General features: G+C 34.1%; 2 protein-coding genes across 3 annotated transcripts; one reads left to right on the top strand and one right to left on the bottom strand.

Annotated features, from left to right (window-relative positions):
• The first annotated feature begins 331 nt into the window (after positions 1–331).
• On the top strand, positions 332–17,595 carry LOC109539961 (ATP-binding cassette subfamily C member 4). The gene is made up of 19 exons (XM_019908046.2): positions 332–511; positions 613–861; positions 2,087–2,294; positions 2,387–2,612; positions 7,400–7,732; positions 7,792–8,060; positions 8,130–8,328; positions 9,541–9,797; positions 9,859–10,023; positions 10,078–10,271; positions 10,333–10,750; positions 10,808–10,958; positions 11,023–11,129; positions 12,780–12,903; positions 14,066–14,245; positions 14,304–14,431; positions 14,481–14,726; positions 16,072–16,232; positions 16,292–17,595. Exons 1-19 carry the CDS (start codon positions 438–440, stop codon positions 16,557–16,559), a joined length of 3,957 nt encoding a protein of 1,318 aa, XP_019763605.2. The 5' UTR covers positions 332–437; the 3' UTR covers positions 16,560–17,595.
• On the bottom strand, positions 17,385–23,474 carry LOC109539963 (protein-S-isoprenylcysteine O-methyltransferase). Of its 2 annotated transcripts, none has more exons than XM_019908048.2 (5): positions 23,012–23,474; positions 22,696–22,957; positions 22,035–22,144; positions 18,208–18,315; positions 17,385–17,713 (listed from the first exon to the last, which is right to left on the bottom strand). In XM_019908048.2, the coding sequence occupies exons 1-5, from the start codon at positions 23,195–23,197 to the stop codon at positions 17,537–17,539; spliced, it is 843 nt and encodes a 280-aa protein (XP_019763607.2). In that variant the 5' UTR covers positions 23,198–23,474; the 3' UTR covers positions 17,385–17,536. The 2 variants fall into 2 exon arrangements, with proteins under 2 accessions (XP_019763607.2, XP_048520490.1); XM_048664533.1 differs by having other exon boundaries at positions 22,696–22,821; positions 23,012–23,321.

Below are 23,474 nucleotides of genomic sequence, written 5' to 3'. Positions count from 1 at the left end.
ATATTTTAATAGTGAGAAGATTGTTGTTTTAACAGTGGTGGAGCAATCCTGATCTGTGAAATACCACAATAATGAAGTAAAACTACCTGTATATGAACAACGAAAACATAAAGTATAATAAAATTCGTCGCGTTTCTTAATATTTAGTTCTATGTGCTTTCAAATCACTATAAACACCACAAATCTTTTAAATAAAAAGTAACAAAATGTTTAATTGTGTCGTTTTATTAGACGATTTTAACGATAGGCCACTGTAACCAACAATGATATTACGCCATCCTGTGTTTGCAAATCTGAGCGTTTTACAAATTTGCTTAGGGATTACACCAGACATGAGTAGGGTAAACAGTGTATCTCGCTTGAAACAATATCGGCGAGCGACATTCCATTCAGATTTCTGTTAGTGTTTTCGGAAGTGTGGAAGATCGTCTGAAACCATGGATGCCGCATTCAAGCTTAAAAAAGATAATCCGAAGAAGAAAGCTAATTTTCTTTCAAAACTATTTTTTGCGTAAGTTCGTTTTATCATGTATTGTGTGAACAACTTAAGTTTAACAAATGTGTACACTATCACCGAGGAAATTGCTCTAGAACTCTTTTAACGTCTTTTAGATGGACGGTACCGCTATTTCAAATAGGAAACAAAAGAAAAATTCAGCTTACTGATTTATACAAAACCTTACCTGCGGACAAATCAGAGTTTCTTGGAGACAAATTGGAGTACTATTGGAGAGAGCAAGTAGATAAAGCAGCACAGAAACCGAATGGAAAACCGAGTCTATTGATGGCAATGACAAAAGCCTTTTTTTGGGAGTATGCTATTTATGGATTAGTTTTCTTCATACAGTATGTTGTTTTAAGGTAAATCCTCTCTATTTCCCATAACAAACTGAACTTAACTAGCTACATAAGTAAATTGATGGGGATTTTGCTAAATATTGTACGCCCAGGCCGAGAAGATACGAATTTCTGACTTATAAGGGCAACTTCACGCATACACAACGAATATGACTCAAACACATACAAATACTGCCCGGCACAAGCAAAGCAAAAAACGGAAGCAAATAGAAAGCCAATTAGAAAAAATCGGAATGTTTGAAGGCAGACTCGTAGAGCAACAGAGAAAAGTGAAAAAGTGTAATCCGAAGTAGCAGCAATGCAGCCACTTCAAAAACTTTACCCACCTAACGCCGAATGTGATAATCACGTAAAAATGACATGGTATGCACTTAAAATTCACCAACACGTCACGTCATTTAGGCGTAATTATCACAGAAATAAGTAAACGACGTGCATGAACGTTTTAACGTATTTAATTTGTCAATTTTTGTGTTTCATCTTGCTTTCAAATGTATTTAGCAAACCTATATCATACGGAACAAATCATAAAGTTTCGTTCAACGTGAGGTTGCACATATTTGGATTATTTTGAATATTTTCGGTGTAGTTTATGAGTTACCCGTTTATGAAACAATTTCCGTGATCATAATTTGCGTCTGCTTCGTTTCTCTAAATTGGATCATTATATTGGTAAAAGGATGTAGAAAATTTAGTTGCCTTGAAGACATTTTTATTATTTATATATGATTTATTAGACATTATTTGTATTCAAGATCTTGTCGTTAGCTGTCAATTCTAACTTTTTCAAATCGGATAACTACGCTTGACGTTTGAATATATCCAGAGTTCAATATATTCGGGTTTGTGTCTCCATCGACGACTATCACATCTACGAGTATTTTGGGACATCCTGTATATTTAGATTTTGCCGGAACGAATTTAATATTTGTAGCACAAAATTTGATAATTTTTCAATAATTTGAAAATGGTTTTTTTACTTACGTTTAATACCTAAAAAATATAATTTTGCTATAACAAATCAAAATTTCACTGAAGTGAATACGATTATTTCTAGCTTGTTTTAGTTAACTTTTAAGAAGTCTTGAAATGAAGAATACCACTTGGTGGCATTAAAATTAACTAAAAAGTTGATTTCAGGGCGTTCAATGCGGTAGAACTTTTCAAAAGTTTCGTACCTGTAGGTTCATTTTGGAGTACACGAAATCCAGAATCGCTTTTGTTGTAGATCACCCCAACCAATGGTTTTAGCAATACTTGTAAAGCAATTTGAGCCCAGCAACGTAACTATTGACAAAGCAGCGATATACATATCCGCTTCACTCGTGGTTCTAATATCATTATTAATGATATTTTTCATGCATCATGGGAACTTTGGAGTGTCAGCAATTGGAATGAGAATCAGAATAGCAGTTTCTTCATTGATATACAGAAAAGTATGACTTTGCAAGATGCTCTAAAGCTGTGAAAAACTTCAGATTTACAGACGAATGAAAACTCATAACTTTTCATGCTAAACGTATTTTAGATTATGAAACTAAACAGAAGATCACAAGGTCAAACTGCAGCTGGTCAAGTAATCAACATACTTTCAAATGATGTCCAGAGATTTGATCAAGTAACTGTTTTTCTGCACTTCCTCTGGCTTATGCCAATTCAAGTCATTTTTGTGTCATATCTAATGTGGACTTCCATCGGAATATACTGTTTAGTTGGAATTGGAGCGATGATTATTATCACCATACCTTTACAAAGTAAGCAGCAAACTATCACTGGTTTATGTGTTTTATTGCCGATAACTTATTGAAATCGAGATATTTATGGATTATTTCAACCCAGAATTTTGTTTTTATCTTGAGCGATAGCATAAAGGGCGATTCAGAATTATGGAATCAACTTCTAGATTGTTCAGTGCAGCAATGGAATAAATTTGATTAAAAAAGGCATGTCCCGAAATGTTTCTCTAAGACGCTACCAATTTAAACGCCTTAATACCGCTATCTGCAAAAATGTGATTTTGACTTTTGAATACTTGCGTTTCGTAAATCGATTGCTCAGAAAAATAAATCAAAAGTGTTAGATCGGGTGTCATAAGAGACCATGAACTGAATCACCTCTGCATATCCAATACTGTTCAAAGTGGCTGTCCGAATCCTGTCGGATTTCAAAAATAAATTAACTATAAAGGGTGTTCAAATACGGTTTCGAATTTCGCGCGATTTGTAGTGTCATGATTTGAGATGAAAAAAAGGACGTTCATTAGTAGGCAGCAGGAGGCTAAGAAAACTGGAGCGGTTCAATACAATTTAAACAATTCTCATTGTGAAAAATTATCAAGGTGGTGGAAGTTTTGCAGCCACAGTTTGCTAAATGCGTACAATTATGGGCCATCGGAATGCTCCAACTGAAGCCCCTGTGATCAAATTAATGAAGAAATTTCAGCAAACTGAGTCTGTTAATGAAGTGAAAACAGAAACAATCGTTCGTCCTGGCCGCTTGACTGAAAATGTCGCAGCAGTACGTGTAAATGTTGAGGAAATCCCAATCACATCAATTTGGCATAAAGCTCAGGAAATTGGTGTTTCTACAACCAATATCCATCGAATTTTCACAAAAGATTTGAAGCTTCATGCGTACACAGTTGAATTGGCTCAAGAGCTAAAGCCGGAAGACCATGCGCAACGAAGAGCCTTTGTTGATTGGATTTTGGGACAACGACAATTGGGCGGTGATTTTTCCACGAAAATCATCTTTAGTGACGAAGCTCATTTTCATCTTGATGGGTTCGTTAATGAACAAAATTGTTGCATTTGGGGTCCAAAAATCCACGAGAGATCGTTCAGAAACATATGCATCCAAAAATTGTCACTGTTCGGTGTGCATTGTGGGCTGGAGGCATCACCGGACCATTTTTCTTCGAAAATGCAGTTGGTCAAGCATTAACCGTGAGTGGTGTTCGTTATCGTGAAATAATAACTAACTTTTTTGTGCCAAAATTGCAAAATATGGATCCCAACAGCATGTGGCTTCAGCAGGACGGTGCAACATGCCATACAGCCAGAGAAACTGTTGAATTACTGCACGAGTCATTTCCTGGTCGCGTTATTTCTCGTTTCGGAGATGGGCATTGGCCGCCCAGTTCATGAGATTTTACGCCTTTGGACTTTTTTCTTTAGGTTTTTTTAGTCATAAGTTTATGTGAACAAACCAACAACGATTGAAGCCTTAAAAGATAAAATTCAACGCTGTGTCTCTGAAATACGCCAAAATTTATACGCAACAGTGCTTCAAAATTAATTTCATGAAATAAGCACGTATGTGTAAGCAAAGCCGAGGCGGTCATTTCTCCGATATCTTAGTCCATTCATAACTTCATGATGTGTGCTTCATTTTTCAATAACTGTTTCAAACTTATGCCACAAATATATATGTTTTATTTAAAATTTAAATCCGTCGTTATTGGAACACCCTTTATATTTCCGGATTTCTATGGCTGACGTCGTCTCTCCGTCTCCAGTCTCCACATTTTTCTTTCGTGACTCAGCTTCTCGCCCAAGTTCCTTGATTTTACTGCATGATCCATGTCATTCTTCTAGCTTCTTTTTGGTCTTCCTCTCTTTTCTTCCCGCAGAGTCCATTCCAGTATTTTCCTTGGCCATCGATGTTGAGCCATTCGTTGTGTGTCCGAACTATTCTGTTTCCTTTGGACCTCCTCCATAATATCCTTTTCTATGCCGTTATTCTGCCTGATAATTTCGTTCCTGATTCTTTCTGTTCGGGATATCGTACAACTTCTTAAATAATCCATTTCTGTGGCCAACATTTTTATCTATTTGTCCCCAGACACAATTATACTCCATACGATGCTTTTGCGAGCGTAGCTTGGTGCTTTTCTTATATTTTTCCCTCAGTAGCGAACTTAATGCTCCAGTGGAGTTTCCACCTTTATTCATTCTTTCTCTCACTTAATCAGTACTATTTCCCTGCTTATTAAAGATGACCCCAAATACTTGCACAATTGCACTCTCTTAGTCACACCGTTTTCCAGTTCGAGATCCTTACATTCGTCGTGGCCTGCTGCTAAATATTCACATTTGCTTAAATTTATTTTAAGTCTCGCTCGCTTATGCTCTTCCTTTAGCTTTCTTACCATGTAGCTCAGGTCTTGTTCGTCCGCAGCTATCATTACTTGGTTAGCTGCAAAAAGTCTGTAGGGTGTCTCGGCTCCCACTTCTAGACCCATATTTCCGCATTTTCTTATTCACCCTTCTAGGGATTGGTCCAGATATTTTGTAATAAGGGGGGAGACAGGCAACACCCAAGTCTTAATTCGTTCGATGCTAGGATATGTTCTGAATATGTGTTATTACCCGTTTTTATTGTGGCCAAACCTGTCTTAGTAGTATCGTGTAGATTTGATTAGATATTGGTTTATTTCTATCCATAGTTGTGATATGGGGACACTGTCTAGACCTTCTCTAAGTCTATTAGAGCGATATGTGTTTCTCGGTTACGCTGAGTTCGTTCTCCAATGGCTAATATCAGTGTGAAGAGGTTATCGATCGTCGATCTGCCCGCTCTAGATCCTGCCTGCCCTTCCGGTTGTTTGTCCTTTATGTCTTCTTTTATCAAGTTCCTCAGGATTCGCGAATATATTCTTCCTATTGTTAGTATTCTCCATTACTTTCGGTTTTTTTCTCCATTTAGGCATCGCTCATATAGGTTCTTTATATTTTGGGTTAGTTTGGATGGTCCTTATCTCATAAATTCGGGATATATATCGCCAAATCCGAAACATTTTGTTATTTTTGTGGATTTTATCGCCCCTTGCACTTCTTGATCTGCTCTCATGTAATGCGGTAACTGTTCTTCCAGTAAGTGTGTAAAATGTTGGATCCACTGCGAGTTATTACCATTTAGACCAGTTCCCTGTTTATTMATTGCTTTTATGGTTTTGCAGGCTTCTGAACTTCGTGACCAGGAGGGTCTCTGCTAGTCTATATAGTCGCGTCTTTTGATCCAAGATTGGTTCTTCTTTTTTAGTACAACCTCCTGTACCTTTCTGTTTGCTTGCTTATATTCTTCTCTTGTTGTGAATCCGTCTTCTGTATGACTTTTTCGTATATTTGTTTTTTCTCCTTAATTTGTTTCTCTGTATCCTCGTTCCACCAGTATGGTTTACTTTTCGTATTTCGTATTCTGCATTCCAAGATACTCTTGGGCTGCCCCCATTATACAGGATTTAATGTGTTGGTATTCTTCTTCAGTTGTTCTATTCATTTGTGTTAATTTCTCCTCTAATCTCTTGCAGAACAGGTATTTTGTACTATCATGTTGCAGGATTTTCAGATTTTATTTCATACTGTTTRCTTCGTTTTCTTTGTATGYTATTTTCCTYACAATACYAGTTGCGATGTATGACAAAAGAATAACATATATTGAGAATGTATCTTAAATAAGAACGGGAAGACTGTCAAAAACAAAATGCAAAGTGTTAAAAACTGCAATCAAAKACTGTCAAAATCATATCWGTTTAATTTTTTCCATTTTGATACCTTAAAAATAATTAGAAAAGCAATCCGKGATTTTCTTTTYCCACTAAATGCTGCAGAAAATGTAAAMAAAWTGYAGGAACAAWGAGAATTAAAATATTACATTTATCAWAGTTTAAACTTTACAAACAGAAATACMAATKAAGTTGTATATSMATTATTATAARAGCAGTRATTTTATGTTTAYTTTCCACAMACTTTTYCAGGTTTTTTWAAACTTTATAWTAAAGGAAYCTTTAAGAAACATTATTTAAACCCTATATAGAAAGTACATAAAAAATATAAAATATRTAAAAAAACATATAAACTATTTACAATACAGCAATTTWATTCCGTCAAARGAAAGYAAAACTTAAACAAAAAATACATTATAAAAATTAAAGACCACACTTTTCATTGAARGAGCATAGACGTTGSCCAGAATTTCATTTTTTGAYTTCCTAWTTTAAGCTTCAATGAATACAGGCAAATTCTTCACAAARCCAGTTGATCCATAACATTSAACAAACATTACATGAGAAACTGGCTCTASTTTAATYCCTTCTGTAAGGGCTCCAAAATTTGMGCTGATGAATATGCGTATCTGAAAATCTCATTTCAACCAGCAATCACTACAATGTTCATTATTAATATTATAATTCATATAACTAATTAAATGTGAGTTTTTYCTGAAAACTTGACTCAATTAGTCATTTCCTATTTAAAGTTAGTTTATTTACTTTGAWATAAAAGCCTTGGGCAGCCTTTGAAATAAGAGCATAAGGTATTTTTTTGCTTTTTGTTAGCTCAGATAAAATATTTTATTTTATAATTGTGTTAATTATTTTATAATTCATGGCGACTGAAAGTAAAAACACATTAATCCAAGACTAAAATCTGTGAATGSTAAATTTCGCAATAGATTATACCCAAAGAAATTGAAAGAGTWATTAATTAAGTATCATRATTTATCAAATATGCATCAAAAACTAAATCACTTTATATTTAAGCTTATCTTGGAAAACTTTCATCCACTTTACGCTTCAAAGTCGCTAAAAGATGCGATCTAAGGGTGAAGCACATGAGCGAAATAATAAGTGGAATTCAAGTGATCAAAATGTATGCTTGGGAAAAACCATTTGAAAAGCTTATAGAGCAATTGAGGGCAAGAGAAATAGTTGCTCTCACACAGTCTTCGTATCTCAGAGGGGTTTTCACCAGCTGTAATGTATTTGTGGAAAGATTTACTTTATTCTTAACTATAGTGGCGTACTCCCTGGTTGGTTACAGGATTACTGCTGATATCGTTTTTTCCATGGCTCAGTACTTCAATATTTTGCAACGTAAGCAACAATTTTTTCTTTTTGTATCAGACACTATTTTTATTCCGCGTAATTTTCAGTCGCAATGGCCATCGTTTATCCTCTGGCGGTAAGTTTAAGTGCAGAAACTTGGGTAGCTATAAAAAGACTGGAAGAAATATTAGTCTTAGAAGAAAAAGAAGACATTGTTATAGAAAATCTAACGGAGAGAGGCATTTCACTGCACAATATTACGGCTTCATGGGTACCTGACGTGCCAGTACTTAAAAACATTGAGGTCGTCATTCCAGAAGGAAAATTGTGTGCTATCATCGGACCAGTTGGCTCAGGAAAAAGCTCGGTGCTTCAGGTATTTCACAGCTTTAAAACCGAATAAGTTCTATGAAAGAGGAAAAATAAAAAAAATGTTTTGTTACAGTTACTCATTGGAGAATTATCGCCTAGTTCAGGAAAGATCCAAATCGGTGGAAGCCTGTCGTTTTCATCACAAGAACCATGGTTATTTGCAGCATCAGTAAGAAAGAATATTTTATTTGGAAAACCATATGACTCAACCCTTTATAAAAAAGTCGCTGAGGTTTGCGCACTAGAAAAAGATTTTGAGCAATTTCCTTATGGTAAGTAATTTGTATTCCCAAACATAAAATGTTGGAAAAAAGCATAATTACAGACTTTGAGAATATTATTTTTCAGTTTAGGCATTTGTGTGCGACATATAGGTGTCCAAGTTGAAGCAAAATTGTTAAATACTCTGAATTACCACATGTTTTTGTTTTTGGGGGATTTCCGAGTTCAGAAATTTAAATTTTTCGTTATTCGCTTGGCTGCAACACATAGAAGTCGCTAGCTGCAGAGATCCAGATGCGTTTAACACATTGGAGTTTTTTTGGTGCCATACATTGGAGGATTTTCTGCAGTTTTCTTCTGCTGTTTGTGAAATTCGGTATTTTGTAGTGTTTTAGAGACATTTTATTTTGGAGCTACCACTTGGGCGCTTCAAAATAGTAACAAATAACAGTTTATTGAACGTCTCTTAAATAATCAGTTGCTTCGAGTTCTTGGGCGAAAACGATTTTGTATGGATGTAATCCAGGGTCTTTTCGTAAATTTCTTTTTTTTTGTCTTGGAGACGACGAGAAATCGATAAGTTTTGATCTTCGCAAACACTTTCACGTACAGCAGCAATATTTGTTTCACATCATGCAGGTCTTTGTCTCGCTGGCACTGTAACATCATGAAGTGTAAATGTTGATTCAAACTTTGTCACTAAATGTTCGATTGTTTTTTTTTAGCTGGACGGTTGTAACGACCAAAGTCGGGGTTAATGCATTTAAAGTTTGAGTAACAGAACGCGATTTTTGATAATAAATATGGATTATTTGTAAACGTTCTTGAAGCGTGAGCCTTTCCATAATTAAATGGTAGCCACTTTCAAATACAAAGCACATCATCATTGATTTGTATGTTGTTGAGTAGTGTCAATTTAAAAATGGGGCGTTATTATTTGAATCGCATTTCTTACCGTCAACTTAGACAAACTATCGACAACTAATAATTAACTAAAAAAGCACAAAATCATTCACTAAGGATTTCGCAACTAGCATGTATAATGCTAGAGAAGAGTTTCTCATTTGCCAATCCGTACAAAATGGGCCTTTCCAACGCTTTTTAACTATAAACTTCGACTTTACTATAAATTTCGACTTCCTTCAAGCATATCTTAATAAAAAGGATTACTTGACTTCTGTTAACATACGTACAAACATAATACTCTGTATTAATTAATAAGTGATTTTTAATCATCAACGAAATTATTTCGCAATTATTAGGTGACCGAACTCTCGTGGGAGAAAGAGGAGTATCGCTCAGTGGTGGACAAAGAGCTAGAATAAATCTGGCTAGGGCTATTTACAGGTCGGCCGATATATACCTTTTAGATGACCCTCTATCTGCTGTAGATACGCATGTGGGCAAGCATTTGTTCGAGAAATGTATAAAAAATTATTTGAATGGAAAAACACGAATTTTGGTCACTCACCAATTGCAATACCTGAAAAAAGCCGACATTATTATTGTGCTAAATGAGGTATAGTTAAATCACTACGAAGCGGAATTGTGTCTAATGATTTAGTTTTCCTATGCTGCAGGGAAGAATTGAAGCCAAAGGAACGTTTGACGAATTATCGAACAGCAATGTAGATTTTACTAAGTTACTGGCTGCCGCCGATGAAAGCAACGAGGAGAAAGAAAATGAACCACATCACGCCATTGAAGAAGCTAAAATAATACTTAACAGAAAATTGTCCACATTTGTAAGTTTGATGTTGCAAATATTAAAGTAAAACATTTGTTTAAGTTGATTTTAGAGTAATGCTGAATCAGTTATTGAGCAAACGATTAGAGATGACGAAAACGAAGAGTCGGTGAACTACGAAGGAACTACCCCCTTCAAGGACTATTTGAAAGGGGTTGGAAATATTTGCTTCGTTATATTTGTAATATTGTTATTTATTTTGTCGATGCTAGCTTGTACCGCTGCAGATTTTTGGGTCGCATTTTGGTATGTTTCAAGCATTTATACACGGGTACAAATAGTGCAAACTATTGTCATAACATTTTAGGACAACTCAAGAAGACCTTCGTTACGGAGAAGAGTTAACCAGCAACACGTCAACCTTAATTCAACTACAAAATTTAAATACGGGATCCACAATCTCTCGAATTGCTTATGATGACATATTCGACGAAGTCAATTTTAATGGCACAATATATCGTCTTTTTAAGACCGAAGTATCCATATACATTTACATCGCTGTAATAATCTGTGCCATTTTATTTACTGTATCCCGAGCGATGTTCTTTTTCAAGATGGCAATGAAATCATCTACAAATATACACAAAAAAATGTTCCATTGCCTGTTGGAGGCGCCAATGCGATTTTTCGATACAAATCCAAGCGGTCGGGTGCTCAATCGGTTCAGTAAAGACATGGGCGCTATTGATGAGGTACTTCCCAGAGTGCTCATGGATGCAGTGACAGTAAGCTCTATAAATCTAGAAGGTTGAAGCCAAATTCTACTAATCATCAATTGCTAGATTGTTTTAGTGATGACTGGAATTCTCATAAACGTTGCAATTTCCAATTATTACATGATTGCCGCCATGCTGGTTTTGGGATATGCGTTCTTGAAGCTTCGCGGTTGGTATATTGCGAGTGCAAAAGACATTAAACATCTGGAAGGAATAGGTAAGCTATTACACCGATGCCGGGATATCATAAAATTAAACTCATTACTCAATTTTCATTTTAGCAAAATCACCAGTCTTTTCGCATATAACTTCCACACTAAATGGTCTTACTACCATTAGAGCGTCCCAAGCTGAAATCCCGCTAATAAAAGAATTCGATGAACATCAGGTACGATCTTCATTGCCATATTTGCATCTCAAGAAAGTCGCTGAATTAACATTAACAACGTTAACAACAACACTTATTCGTTAATCGCAATAATGCACATTTTTTATTAGAGCTAACACCTAGAGATTGAATGAGGTACCTTTCAACAGGCTTAAACCATCGAAATATACAGGGACTTGAAATTGAATTAAGAATAAAATTTGCATTGAAAATCATTTTTTTAAATATTTGTTGAATTTTCGAATTTTTTGAAAATTGCAACTGTGCAAATTTTCCGCTTAAGATTCGAATTTAGACCAAAACACTACCCGTCATTAACATGGTTTTCGCATATAATTACGGAGAAAATGGAATTTGAAGTTAGAGATACTTGAACTGCCACCCACATCGTTTGTACACTTCTTTGCCCAGAACTCTGCAACTGTTGGCAATATTTCAAAATGAAAAAAATGTGCTGGATTGCCACGGGTATTCGCTAGAGTTCAGCTGTCTATAAAAAAAATCGACATTGTCAACGGTTTGGGAGATAATGAACCCTGAATGTTGGCAATGAATCGTTTAATGTTGCTAAATATCAATATATTTCAAAAGTTCTAAAACCCCCAAAAAGGCCAAAGAAGTAGCTGTAAAAACTATTCCAGCCTCAAATTGGAAAGCGGCGAGAGCAAGGGAGTATAATGAGTTCAAACTCAGTGTGCAACATTTTGAAAAAAATCTTTGAAGAATTAATATTAGAAAGGAAGGAATACAAATATACATCTCTTTCGATTGAAATTAATATAGGTTGAAAAAGTTGATATTTGCGAAGACTTTAATGCCGAATAGACGATTTTCCACCAAAATATTCTCAGTCAAGAAATATCCAGTGCATTTAAGGCCGAGTACCCGAATTTTTGGAAGAATATGTTTTGCCTACTGAGGCTCCTTTTTTAAAATTGCGATTTTGCTCCAAGTGCATTTCTTTGTGTACATGATAAATAAAGTAATATTTAATTGCAGCTAAATGTCGCAAAAGAGGATTATCTCTACATTCAATCGAATAATTTTGCTTGTTAGAATGGGCGGTAAGCTCTAAAGTGATTTTCTTTCCTCACGCAGTCATGCTCTTAGCGTGGTGATAATATACAAATATGTATTTACATATTTAACTGTTGATAACAATCGGTTAGGATTAAGGTCAAAATCCGTATTTAACAGTAGGTATTTCTTGCGTGTATTTTTTCACCGCTGCATCAGAATGATGCGCGTCCTTTTATTTCGCTAAGTCAATAGGAAAACGCTGTTATTGATGAATAAAAGCACTTGAAAAAGGTTACCTGTTTTATCCGAAGAAAATTCTATAGAATACGAACATCTTCAGATCTGTAACTTACATCACAACCTTTTCAACAACAAAACTATTCCCAATTTCCCAGTTAATAGAATGTGTATTTAACTTAAGAAGATTTTTCTTTGTAGGTTTTTCTAATTAATCAATAGCTTATCAAAATCGTTAAAGTGTACCTCATTCTCCTACCTAATAAAATGGCACATTCATTTCAATGCATGAGACACGACATTTGAGAAAACAATTTTATAATAGCGCCGTAAGAAAATAGATATTTCACAATCGCTTACAGGTTTTTTCACACTTTTTCTGACTTTTTATAGAATGTGCATACATCGGCATGGTTTTTCACAATCATGTGTATGGTGTCCTTTGGTCTCTGGCTGGACATCGTGTGCCTTATTTTCATATTTGTTGTCACATTTGGATTTGTAGTGGCTACAGAATGTAAGTACGTCTATGGACATAATGAATGTTGTAGAATTCGAAGAGGTAGAGCGATTAATTTTTAACTCGAAATCATATTAGTAAGCAAAAGTAAATTTTAATTAAAGCAGTTTGATTATTTTAACTGGAAGGAAAAATGTTGTAGATCCATCTTTGACGTAAAAATAAAACACACTTTTGCTTTTCTTTATAACTATTACCGACCGCAACTACAAGAGTGACTTTTATAAAAAAAATGGTTTAAAATTTCATTTTGCGCGCGAAATCCATTACGATTTGCTGCTTCATTAAGTGTAATTTCAATCTGGTGATCTGTAAAAAAATGCGCGTTCTTTGAGCATCAGAAATGCTGAATAAATCCAATAAATGCTTCATAATTTATTCTGATGTCCTAATTCATAAAAAAATGTTTTATTGTCTTAGTTAATCATAATAAATAATGGAGACTGCCTGTAAAAATTATATACAAAATCTGTCTGATCGTTTCGGTTCCCTGATTGCTCACGGAAAACGTTGATTATTCACAAAACAAAATGTTGCTGATAAAATTGGCGTTTTGGTTCAATTTTTACGTGATTACTTCGCAACCTCTATTTTGCTACCAACATCAACTTCACTTACCTAAATCTTGCAGCAGGTGATTTTTATCTGGAAGAAATTTTCTAGACAATACAGAAAATTTACTCACGTAAAAATGTAAAGTCCTTTGGCGTGTCAAATTGAAAAAATGTAGTGGATTCAACAGGAAATTTCAAGCTTTTACGCCCATTTTACTAAAAACCTTAAACGTACTTAAGCAAAATTGTCGATTCCTTCACTTTCAGTTCTTAATAGAGTTTATTAAAACAAACCAGTTATGTGTCGAAATTACTTTTTATCGATCCAGTTTAATTTATTCATTTGTATATCGTAGATTTTTAAAAACGATAAAACTTTCCAGTTGGGCGATTAAAAAACTACATCTATACATCTTCCTTTAAAAAATCGACTGTTTTCATACGTATTAGCTACCCTATATATATATAAAGCCTGGTCGTACATATTTTTATTAAAACTTTATATCCTATTCGCTGTGAGAAATTTTGCTTTAGTTTCTGTAACTTGAATTCTGCGATACCTGATTAAATTAAAGTTTTCTTTGGCTCATATTAAACATTTATAGTTGGATACGTTGAAAATGGAAGTTTGGTAGGACTTGCAATATCGCAATCACTGATCTTGACTGGAATGGTGCAACACGGAATGCGGCAAACTGCCGAAGTAATTAATCAACTCACAAGTGTGGACCGTGTAATGCATTATACAAAGTTGGAGACCGAAGGACCATTTGTTACTCCAAAAGGTAGCAATTTCTACATTAAACGTTCTAATTATTATAACAGTGATATTTTGCCGAATAGACCAGATGCCGAAGGGGATATTTCCAAAGCACGGTGAAATCGAATTTAGACATATGAACCTGATTTATGTACGAGGAGAAGCACCCGTTTTAAAAGACCTCAATTTTACAATCAATGCTGGAGAAAAGGTTTTTATGAGTTCTTCTAATGAATCAATTCCATGTTAAAAATTTGCAGGTTGGTATTGTTGGTCGCACTGGTGCCGGAAAATCGTCTTTAATTTGGGCCCTATTTAATTTGGCACCAATCGAGGGGCAAATATTCATTGATGGAGTGAAGACCAAAACTCTGGGTTTGAATGACTTAAGGAAAAAAATATCCATTATTCCACAAGAACCAGTTCTATTCAGCGCCACATTGCGATATAATCTTGATCCATTCTCGGAATTTGAAGATAAAAAGCTTTGGGAAGTCTTGGAAGAGGTAAATGTATTCACGACTAAATGCTTAGTTCCTTCATTTTGTGCTGCAGAAACTTTTCTTTCTGTATCTTGTAGAAGAATGTACAATTTCCTAAGAATGATTATTTAATAATTTGTATAAGCGCACGAGCTAAGGTACCTACTGTTACTTTGAATTTATGTTTTATAGTTTTCTGCGATTATTATCGACAAAAATGTGGGACGAAGAAAGTATAAATCGCGAGGAAAACAAGCAGTAAAAAGTTGCAAAATCTTATGTTATTTTATGATTTTTAAGCATTTTATTAAAGTTCTGGCAGATGTGACCAATTCATGAACATTTTCACAAATTCAAACCTACTTGGCTCATATTTATCTAATTTATATCAAAACATTTACAATTAACTTATCGAATTGAACATATACATATAAAATGTTTACTTTATTTCTCGAATATATTAATTAACAACTCGAAATCCGATATACATTTTGTTATACATTTTCAATTTCAAAAACAAAATAAAAATTAACTAAACTGCTTAACACAATGAACGTTACAAAGCCAAATTTGCTCTAAATTTGCATCCGTATCAATTCTGATTGCGTAGAGTGATTCGGTTTATGCTTAAAATTCACTATGCTCCTAGTTGGACAAAAAAGGTTTTTTTGATCTCAACACCAAAAGTTTAAAAATAAACCAGAATTTCTAAGCCCTCTGTTTCATTTACAAGGTGGTCTCAAAAAATCAACTTTTTGGTTTCGCAGCTTTAACTTTTCTGCTCTTGATCCGAGTCTCAGGATCTAGAGTTGATTTTGAAGCCTCAATTTCATATACGATTTAAGACGAAAATTCGATATACAGGGTTGCACAAAAGATTGCCCACTTTATTTTTACACCGAAATATGTGATTCTGGAAGAGTTTCAAGTAAGTGAAGTTTACTTTAAAAAAATTCGTTCATTCATGAAACTCGGAATACTGAATTGTTATTTTCTCAAGTTCACTCTGAAATTTCAGCTTCAACATAAACCCTATATTTTCAAATTTGGCTCAGAAGAAATAAATTAACACAGCAAGATCAAAAAGGTCATTTTTTAAGAGGCCCCCTAAATAGACCAAATGAGCGAAAAATCCACAAACGTTTTTAATACTTGCATTGTTGAAGTACAGAAAAAAATTCTCTGTCCAACTGAGAACAAGCGGAACTTTCACCAATTACGCATTGTTTCAGTTGCCTCCTTGTAGAAACTTTATCTCACTCACTTTTTCAAAACCACGCACTAATCGAAACATAATCGCACTAAATAACGCTTCGAACAGAAATCAATTCGTTCTAAGCATTTCCTCTTAAAGTAATTCTTCCAATAGGTTGAACTAAAAGACTTAGCAACCACTTTGGACATGGCAGTTTCAGAAGGAGGTAGTAACTTCAGCCTCGGTCAAAGGCAGTTGCTGTGCCTCGCTCGAGCCTTATTAAGAAATAATAAAATTCTGGTCTTGGATGAAGCAACTGCTAATGTAGACGCTGGGTTAGTATACCTTTCCTTTAGAGCTTAAATTTAATCATACTAGCGTGAATTTATTGCAGAACTGATGGATTAATTCAATCAACAATCAGGAAAAAATTTAAGGAATGTACCGTGCTAACGATAGCTCATAGGCTGAATACAATTATGGACTCTGACAAAGTTCTGGTAATGGCTTCTGGTCAGCTACTTGAATTCGATCATCCCCACAAGCTGCTACAGAATCCTGAGAGTCATTTTCTTAAGATGGTTGAGGAAACCGGAAGTTCAATGACCGAGCAATTGAAAGCCGTATCATTACAAGCGTGGCGGGTAAAACACCCTGAATAATTTAGAAAAATAGTCGTCGCTTTTGCATAATTAGGTACAATTTTCAATTATCTTTTAATGTTCACATTACACTTATCCACATCGCAATGTCCACATTACATTTAATCAAACTTCGGGGTGAATTAAGTAGGATGCAGTAAGTGCATAAAATTGTATGAAACATGAAAAATGTAATAGCACTTACTCATTTGTAAATAAAAAATAATTCTGGCAAATATATATTTTTAAATAAACACCGTTATTAGACTCGAATGTATTGATTAATATCATAAATAGCAGACGCTGAAAATAATCTGCATATATAAAAATTTAAATATAAAGGTGCAAGGTAAATTCAAATATTCTTAGCATTTGCTAGTATGACCTACGTTGACCAATCCCCTAGAGATTTAAAGGTTTTGTCATTTATTATCATTATTCTGAGACCTAATGAATCATCCATGCATTCAAGTAAGATATAATGAGGTGAAAAGATACAAAACACGGTTTTTTATATAAAATAATATTTTGTTCTATCGTGCACTCTCGCCTCCTCCGGAAAACTCTATGATGGGTTCTTTAAGCATGCGGTAACGTAAAAAAATCGGTATCAACGAAACTAATTTTTTGTTGATAAACGTATGACCTTATCTATAAATAAATAAACGTATAAAAATTGGATCAAATTTTCGGTTGATTACAAGAACATAAACAACTTTAAAGGGAGAAACTATGCTAGATGAATGCTGGACCCTGGACCAATTTTTACCTCTATACTTTCCTTGCAGATATTTTTTCTCCTGCCATTTCACTATCTTTGACTTATTGATTAACATTAAAAAAAACTATTCGTGTATACATATATTAATCACATTTTACATGATCAAATTGTTAAATCAAATAACAGTATGTATATTATAAACTAATTGTCTTCGACTGGTATACACTTTTTGAGCATAATTTAATAGACAGTCCAAGTTTTCAGTACGTAATTGCAGTTATATTTCATAACCTTTTATAAATGGTAAACCAGTACTTACGACTTTCTGATAGTTGACATAACTTTGACCAAAAAAGTTTAAAAGCGTTATTTCTTCAATGTAAATTCTACTATTAAAGAATATCCATGAAACAGCTGCATATGCAGGAATACAAAGTGGATTCAAAAGTATAATCTGCAATTAAAAATGAAATAGTCAGTCTTACAGGCAAGAGCGGATCAAGACTGAATTTCTACATGACCCCCCCTGACTTGAAAGCTGGATCCGCTGCTTAATATATGATATTCAAATTTTGCTTTCTGGGTTAAAACTACTCGAATTTTCTCACTCATATTGTTATGACTGAATCGAATTTCAATTCTCTATCCAAATATGCCAAAACGAATTATGTGGCTCAAATGGGGCTTGAGAAGCTTCGAAAAAAGCAGCGTCATGTTTGAGTCGATTTTGTAACTCAAATAAAAAACACGCAAATCTAAAACTTCTTGAAATCAAGACTTTTTTGAGAAAACTGCCAACATTTGCTTACCGATGGTTCACTTTCTAAAAACGCTATTTAGTTCTCTCTGGAATGATTACACATTATATTGTTTCTTTTAAACCTCCTCATGCTTTCTTCCAATTATGAAGTCTAGAAGTACTTAGATTTTCCAATAATTTTTGCTTACCTGAGTACCTATCGCCCAGTAAAACCATCCAACGTAACTCGGGTGGCGGAAAAATGAATATACACCGTCAGTGACAAGTACATGATCACTGGCTTTCTCTGATTGTACCTGTAATATTACAAAAATATAAAGATAAAAGTAAAATAAAACAATATAATATATTGTTCATTATATTATGGCATTCACGTTTTGGTAGGGTGAACAGTTTGCTTCAAAACGAAATAAATATGAAGATAATTTAGTAATAGTGCAAGCGATTCTAATTTGTGATTGATAATGATTTGTACAGGAGTCAATACAAAAATACATTATTTTATCTTAAAATATGGAAAATATATCACCGACACGTCAATCCAACACGATCAAAGCTCTGATCAAATTAAATCTGTAAAAATTACTTTATTTTATCTTATAATCGCATAAAAATTATGATTCCGACACATTGAACACTTCAGAGCTCATTCAATTATTTTTTTTAATAAAAAACAATCTAAATTTTTATCTGATTGGAATTCGGAGCAAATAATCGCAAAAGACGCTCCGTGGCTAAAGTTGCTCCATAATCTAATCGAACAAAAAAGAAATTGCCAGAATGCACCTAATGGTGACCAAACATTGAAACTTTTACGGCTCATACAATTATTGTCAGCTCCAAAATCCTACTAAAGTGAGCTCCTTATCTAGTTGAGTTTCGGAGAAGCTAAACTGCCAAATAATCTTGCAAAATTTCTCTGCAAAATGATCAAAAGAAACCTTGCAAAATCAAGCACACAACCAAGAGACTTTTCGTCTTATAACTGATGGAAAAGTTTCCAACGGGATGAGTTTTGAGCCAATTAATTGCATAAGAAGGGTTTGCAGAGAATTGTCAAAACATGCAATAACCTGGAAAAAACATAGGAATGAGGCCGACACACTGAATCCCTAAGAACTCGTTCGACGGATTTTGAAAAACAAAGTATCTATCTCGGTGGGTTTCGGAACGAAAAATTGTTCAAAAAGGATAAAAAAACGAATCTACGAAAACGGCTCCAAAACGTAATGAAACGCATTTCAGAGCGTGCCTGATAATGTTGACAATCTGAAACTTTCAAATTTCATAAAATACATTTTATATACGAAAAGCAAGTAAAGTAAGATCTTTACGTATTTCGCTTGAGATAAATTAAATATCAATGAAAGCATACAATACGTAATCCAGATCAGAAAAAAAACTTGCGAACAAAACGAATTGCAACTTGCAGTACTGATTTGGACATTGTATCAATATTAAATCAAAAAAGAAAAAAACACCTAATTAAAAAAAGATTAATTATGTAGAAATTGTCAACGAAGTTTTTTTCGAAAGGCGCAGCTTATTTGCGAATTCAAAAGTCCAAACGCACAAGAGAAACAGACATTTACTCGTTTGTCCTTTGGTCATGGTTAGTTTACATTTCACTCGATAACGAGTTTTTGTTTATGTTTGTATGCACCAGTGGAACGTAAAATATTTCGCATTGTTTTCAGAACGTATGCTTTTTTGCACTTACCTACTACTACGTACCTACTTCATTTCGCATGAAAATGGCTAGTGCGCAGGTTGTTTTATATACATATTTTCGTCCAGTAATTTTTTCATATCTTCATATAAAGATGTAATTTTTTCATATATTCATCATCCAAACGCGTTGAAATGTTTGCAATTTCCCTTCAAACATATTAATTGAATTATCATATGAGGGTTGAAATCGAACAGCACGGGAAAACGATGTTATTTTCCAGGGACTATCAAGCAAACAGTTATATCATCATGTTAGTTCTGTTGCTCGATGCGTTCGAAATGTGGCAAATACCTTAATCTGGTATGATTTTTTCGAAAAGATGACTAATAATCAGTTTAAAACGAACTAAATCGATGTCATTTGTCGTTTACCAGTCTGTTGGTGGCTAAAATATAGGCTTTCGAAATGAGCCTTTGGGTACCCAAAAGTGAGAGTGTTGTGATTGTGTGGGTTATTCTAAGGGTTCTCTAAAGTAGTGCAAGTGAGTCGCATTCATCTCAATATCGGAATGACTAAAGATGGGGCGCAAGCTTCCAGAAAGATGGTAAGAAAAAACGTTAATCTATAAGAATTTGATAGTGAGAGCTAATTCCAAATAAATGGATCTTGCAATGATTTTCTGTTAAACTTAAACTTTTTTTTGTTTCCAGGAGCACGATGCAGATTTTGGTAAGTTTGGCATTACTTTGCCCCTGGTTGCCATGTAGATCGCTGTTAGCCTGATATCGTTCATCTGTTTTTTATTATATTGTTGCATGTAATATTTTTAACATTTATTCGACAAGAAACGACGAGTGGCTGGCTTTCAGGGTAGTAAATGGCAACCAGCGTTGTAGTTTATATTTAACAACATTTATGCTGAGCGACGTGCAGCTTTGTGATTTTTGCGCTTCATATATTACGATTTTGGCCACTTTTTCGTTGCAATTCGGGTATTTTAAATTGCAGTGTGCGGCATTTTCTTTTTCCATTCTTTTCAAATTTCGGGTTTTGCGTATTTTTACTTTTTAAATAGCGCTTTAGCATATTTTACATTGAGATTTTACATGCTCTATAGGTTTATTTTAGATATTTGTATAGCCTTTGATGCATATTATACATTGTCGCCCTTGATTGCTTTATATGGTGTGCGTGTAATAAGTGCGCTGATGTTACTACTTAAATTGTAGTTGTAAGTGCGGGTAATACAGGTTTTTGTACATCAACTAAACACTCGTTCAACTAATTTATAGTATAGGTAATTATAGTTATAGGTAATTAGTATTGCTCCCATGTTTCGAATGTGTTTTCGGGCATATTTTTGTTCATCCCGACTCATGCGTTTATTTCTTATCAACTAGAATAAATTTGCATTTAGACACATTCTCTACTCTCTTCCGGTTTGCAATTTTTTTTGTGATTCCTTTTTGAATCCAATACATATGATGACTTGAATTTAAATGAAACTTTGCAAAAATGTAAACTTTAATTTGATCTTACAACAACGAACTTGATAATGGTCTACACTAAGTATGCTGAAAAACTATTTTTTGGCATAATAATCGCGATAATTACAGCGAATTTCGCAAATGTCTATAAAATAATTTTCAGATCTCTACAGTAGTCTAATTTGCCATTAAATTACTTTGCACCAAAATGGGTTGAGACAACATTAACTTTATTTTACTTGAGTATTTTTCCGACATACAGTAGTTGTTTTTTCCTCGAAAACGGAGCTCGTGAAAATAATAAGTTACTAAAGAGTTGTACGTTTAACTGGAGCATTACAAAACCTGTAATCAGTATCATAAAAACCAGACACATATTTATATAAACTTTTAATCTTCAAATTAGTTGATTTCGAAATGCAAATATTTCCAAAACCGTTCCTAAGATTTGGAGCAGATTAAATTTGCAGTAATATACAAGGCGTTCCATTAAAAATAAGCGACTCGATGTGACCTTCACAATCAAAAGCCCACTTTTATTAAATATATTTAATAGGTAGAAAAGAGGAAAGCCTCTAGCAAGAGCTTAAATTTTGAATTCGAATTAATTTATTTCGACCAATGAACTTATTAAACGCACGGAAAATTAAAATACTAAGCATTTGATGATTTGATTGTGCTATTCGTTCTGTTAACAAATTAACTCTACATTATCCGTACAACACAAATTGGTTATAAAGCACTCAAGACAGTCAACTACCAAAGAAGTGCTATTCCACGCAATTTGAAATTATAAAGGTTTTTAACTACAAGAGAAACTAGCATACTTTGTAATGAGACAGCCCATAGTACTTACCAAATGATTAAAGTTTCTTCCCGCCGTTAGCATGGCTAATTTTCTTAAGAACTCTCCAGCAATGCACATGACGAGCCCCAGATAAGAGACATAAAAGTGTTCTTTTAGATCTGAAAAAAATAGCTTATTGTTACGGAAACATTTGTTAAGTAAAATAATGTAAAATATAAATAATAAAACATGAATCCGCCTCAACAATATAGAACTTATCTATATATTCTTAAGACTTAAAGGCCTGTGTATGGCCTGTATGGGTGTGGGTTTTTAAGGTTTTTTAAAAAATAAGTGGAAACAAAATATGGCAAGTGAGCAACATTTTTCAAATTGCGTCGCCGTGGCGTCTGTATGGTAAATAACGTGGATCTCACAGCGTTTTTGCTTTTTTTTTATAAAAAAGTAGTGAAATTAAAAAAGTGAGAAGTGGTGGAGAAAAGCTTTTTTTCTCAAGAAATGCCACTAGGAAATGTTGTTAGTGAGGGGGTATTATATTCAAATTAACCCAATATATTCTCATACACTAGGTTTCAAAATCCTCATACACTAGGTTTACTAGCGTCCAAATGATATAGAGAAACACTTCACCTGGGGCTGCGATATAGTATTAAGTACATTGATCGTAAATAAAAACGAACATAAAAAATAGCCAGATAATTGCACTTACCAGGAAAAAAATAAGCTTCAAGGAAAAATTCTACCCACGATGTAACTGCTGCAATGTTGTATTGGGGGCTGTGATTGAGCACAAAGGAATTGGCTGTGACTTGATTAGGTTGAATCATGGCAATTGCTATAAACTCCGAGAAGTGAAAGAATGCCATTACCGAGAGGTAAATACCAAAAACCCGAAGGTGTGGCGAAGTCGCAAAGTTTATATATATTCCTAAGGCAAAAAGGCCACCAAGCATTGATGCCCTACATGGAATCTAACAAAAAGCCTTCATATAACTTCAGATAAAGTGTGGGGCCGTTAAACTTACACTAATTTTGTCTTCTCCTATATGGGCTCCAATGAATGTAATTATGATCACAAGACTTTGAAGGCATATTAACGTGGTCAAATCAAACGATAGTATAGTATATACATAATTCAAAGCACATGTAATGGAAAATAATATAAAAGACACGACAAAATGAGTAATTGCAATTTGTTTGTGGGAAGTCATCAGGATTTTAAATATGTTTACGCCTCGGTACAACTGATAAAATATAAACGTAAAAGCACTAATCCTCTATGCAATTGAAATATAAATATTCAATCATTATATATAGAATTACACAAACGATCTGTTTTCAAACATTGTTATTAAATTTGTTTGATAAGTAAACAAAACAATACCCTTAACCTCATTTTCTTGGAACGTCATCTAGCAAAACAATGAAGGTGTTAAGCGAAGTAAATCTGAAGATAGCAACGTGTTAGAATAGATAATACATTCAAAA

Source organism: Dendroctonus ponderosae, unplaced genomic scaffold (assembly GCF_020466585.1).
Source record: "Dendroctonus ponderosae isolate FM_Combo_2020 unplaced genomic scaffold, Dpon_F_20191213v2 Dpon_F_20191213_3, whole genome shotgun sequence".
Classification (NCBI taxonomy): Eukaryota; Metazoa; Arthropoda; class Insecta; order Coleoptera; family Curculionidae; genus Dendroctonus; species Dendroctonus ponderosae.
The sequence above is the reverse complement of the archived record's forward strand: the minus strand, read 5'-3'. Positions and strand labels throughout refer to the sequence as shown.

Bases quoted from the DNA above. Each gene is read 5' to 3' on its own strand.
- LOC109539961 (XM_019908046.2), top strand. From the start codon at position 438: ATGGATGCCGCATTCAAGCTTAAAAAAGATAATCCGAAGAAGAAAGCT. The intron at 512-612 runs GTAAGTTCGTTT...AACGTCTTTTAG, and splicing joins CTTTCAAAACTATTTTTTGC to ATGGACGGTACCGCTATTTC. The intron at 11,130-12,779 runs GTACGATCTTCA...GACTTTTTATAG, and splicing joins AAGAATTCGATGAACATCAG to AATGTGCATACATCGGCATG.
- LOC109539963 (XM_019908048.2), bottom strand. From the start codon at position 23,197: ATGACTTCCCACAAACAAATTGCAATTACTCATTTTGTCGTGTCTTTT. The intron at 22,958-23,011 runs GTAAGTTTAACG...GCTTTTTGTTAG, and splicing joins TAGGAGAAGACAAAATTAGT to ATTCCATGTAGGGCATCAAT. The intron at 17,714-18,207 runs GTAAGCAAAAAT...TTTTAATTGCAG, and splicing joins ACTGGGCGATAGGTACTCAG to ATTATACTTTTGAATCCACT.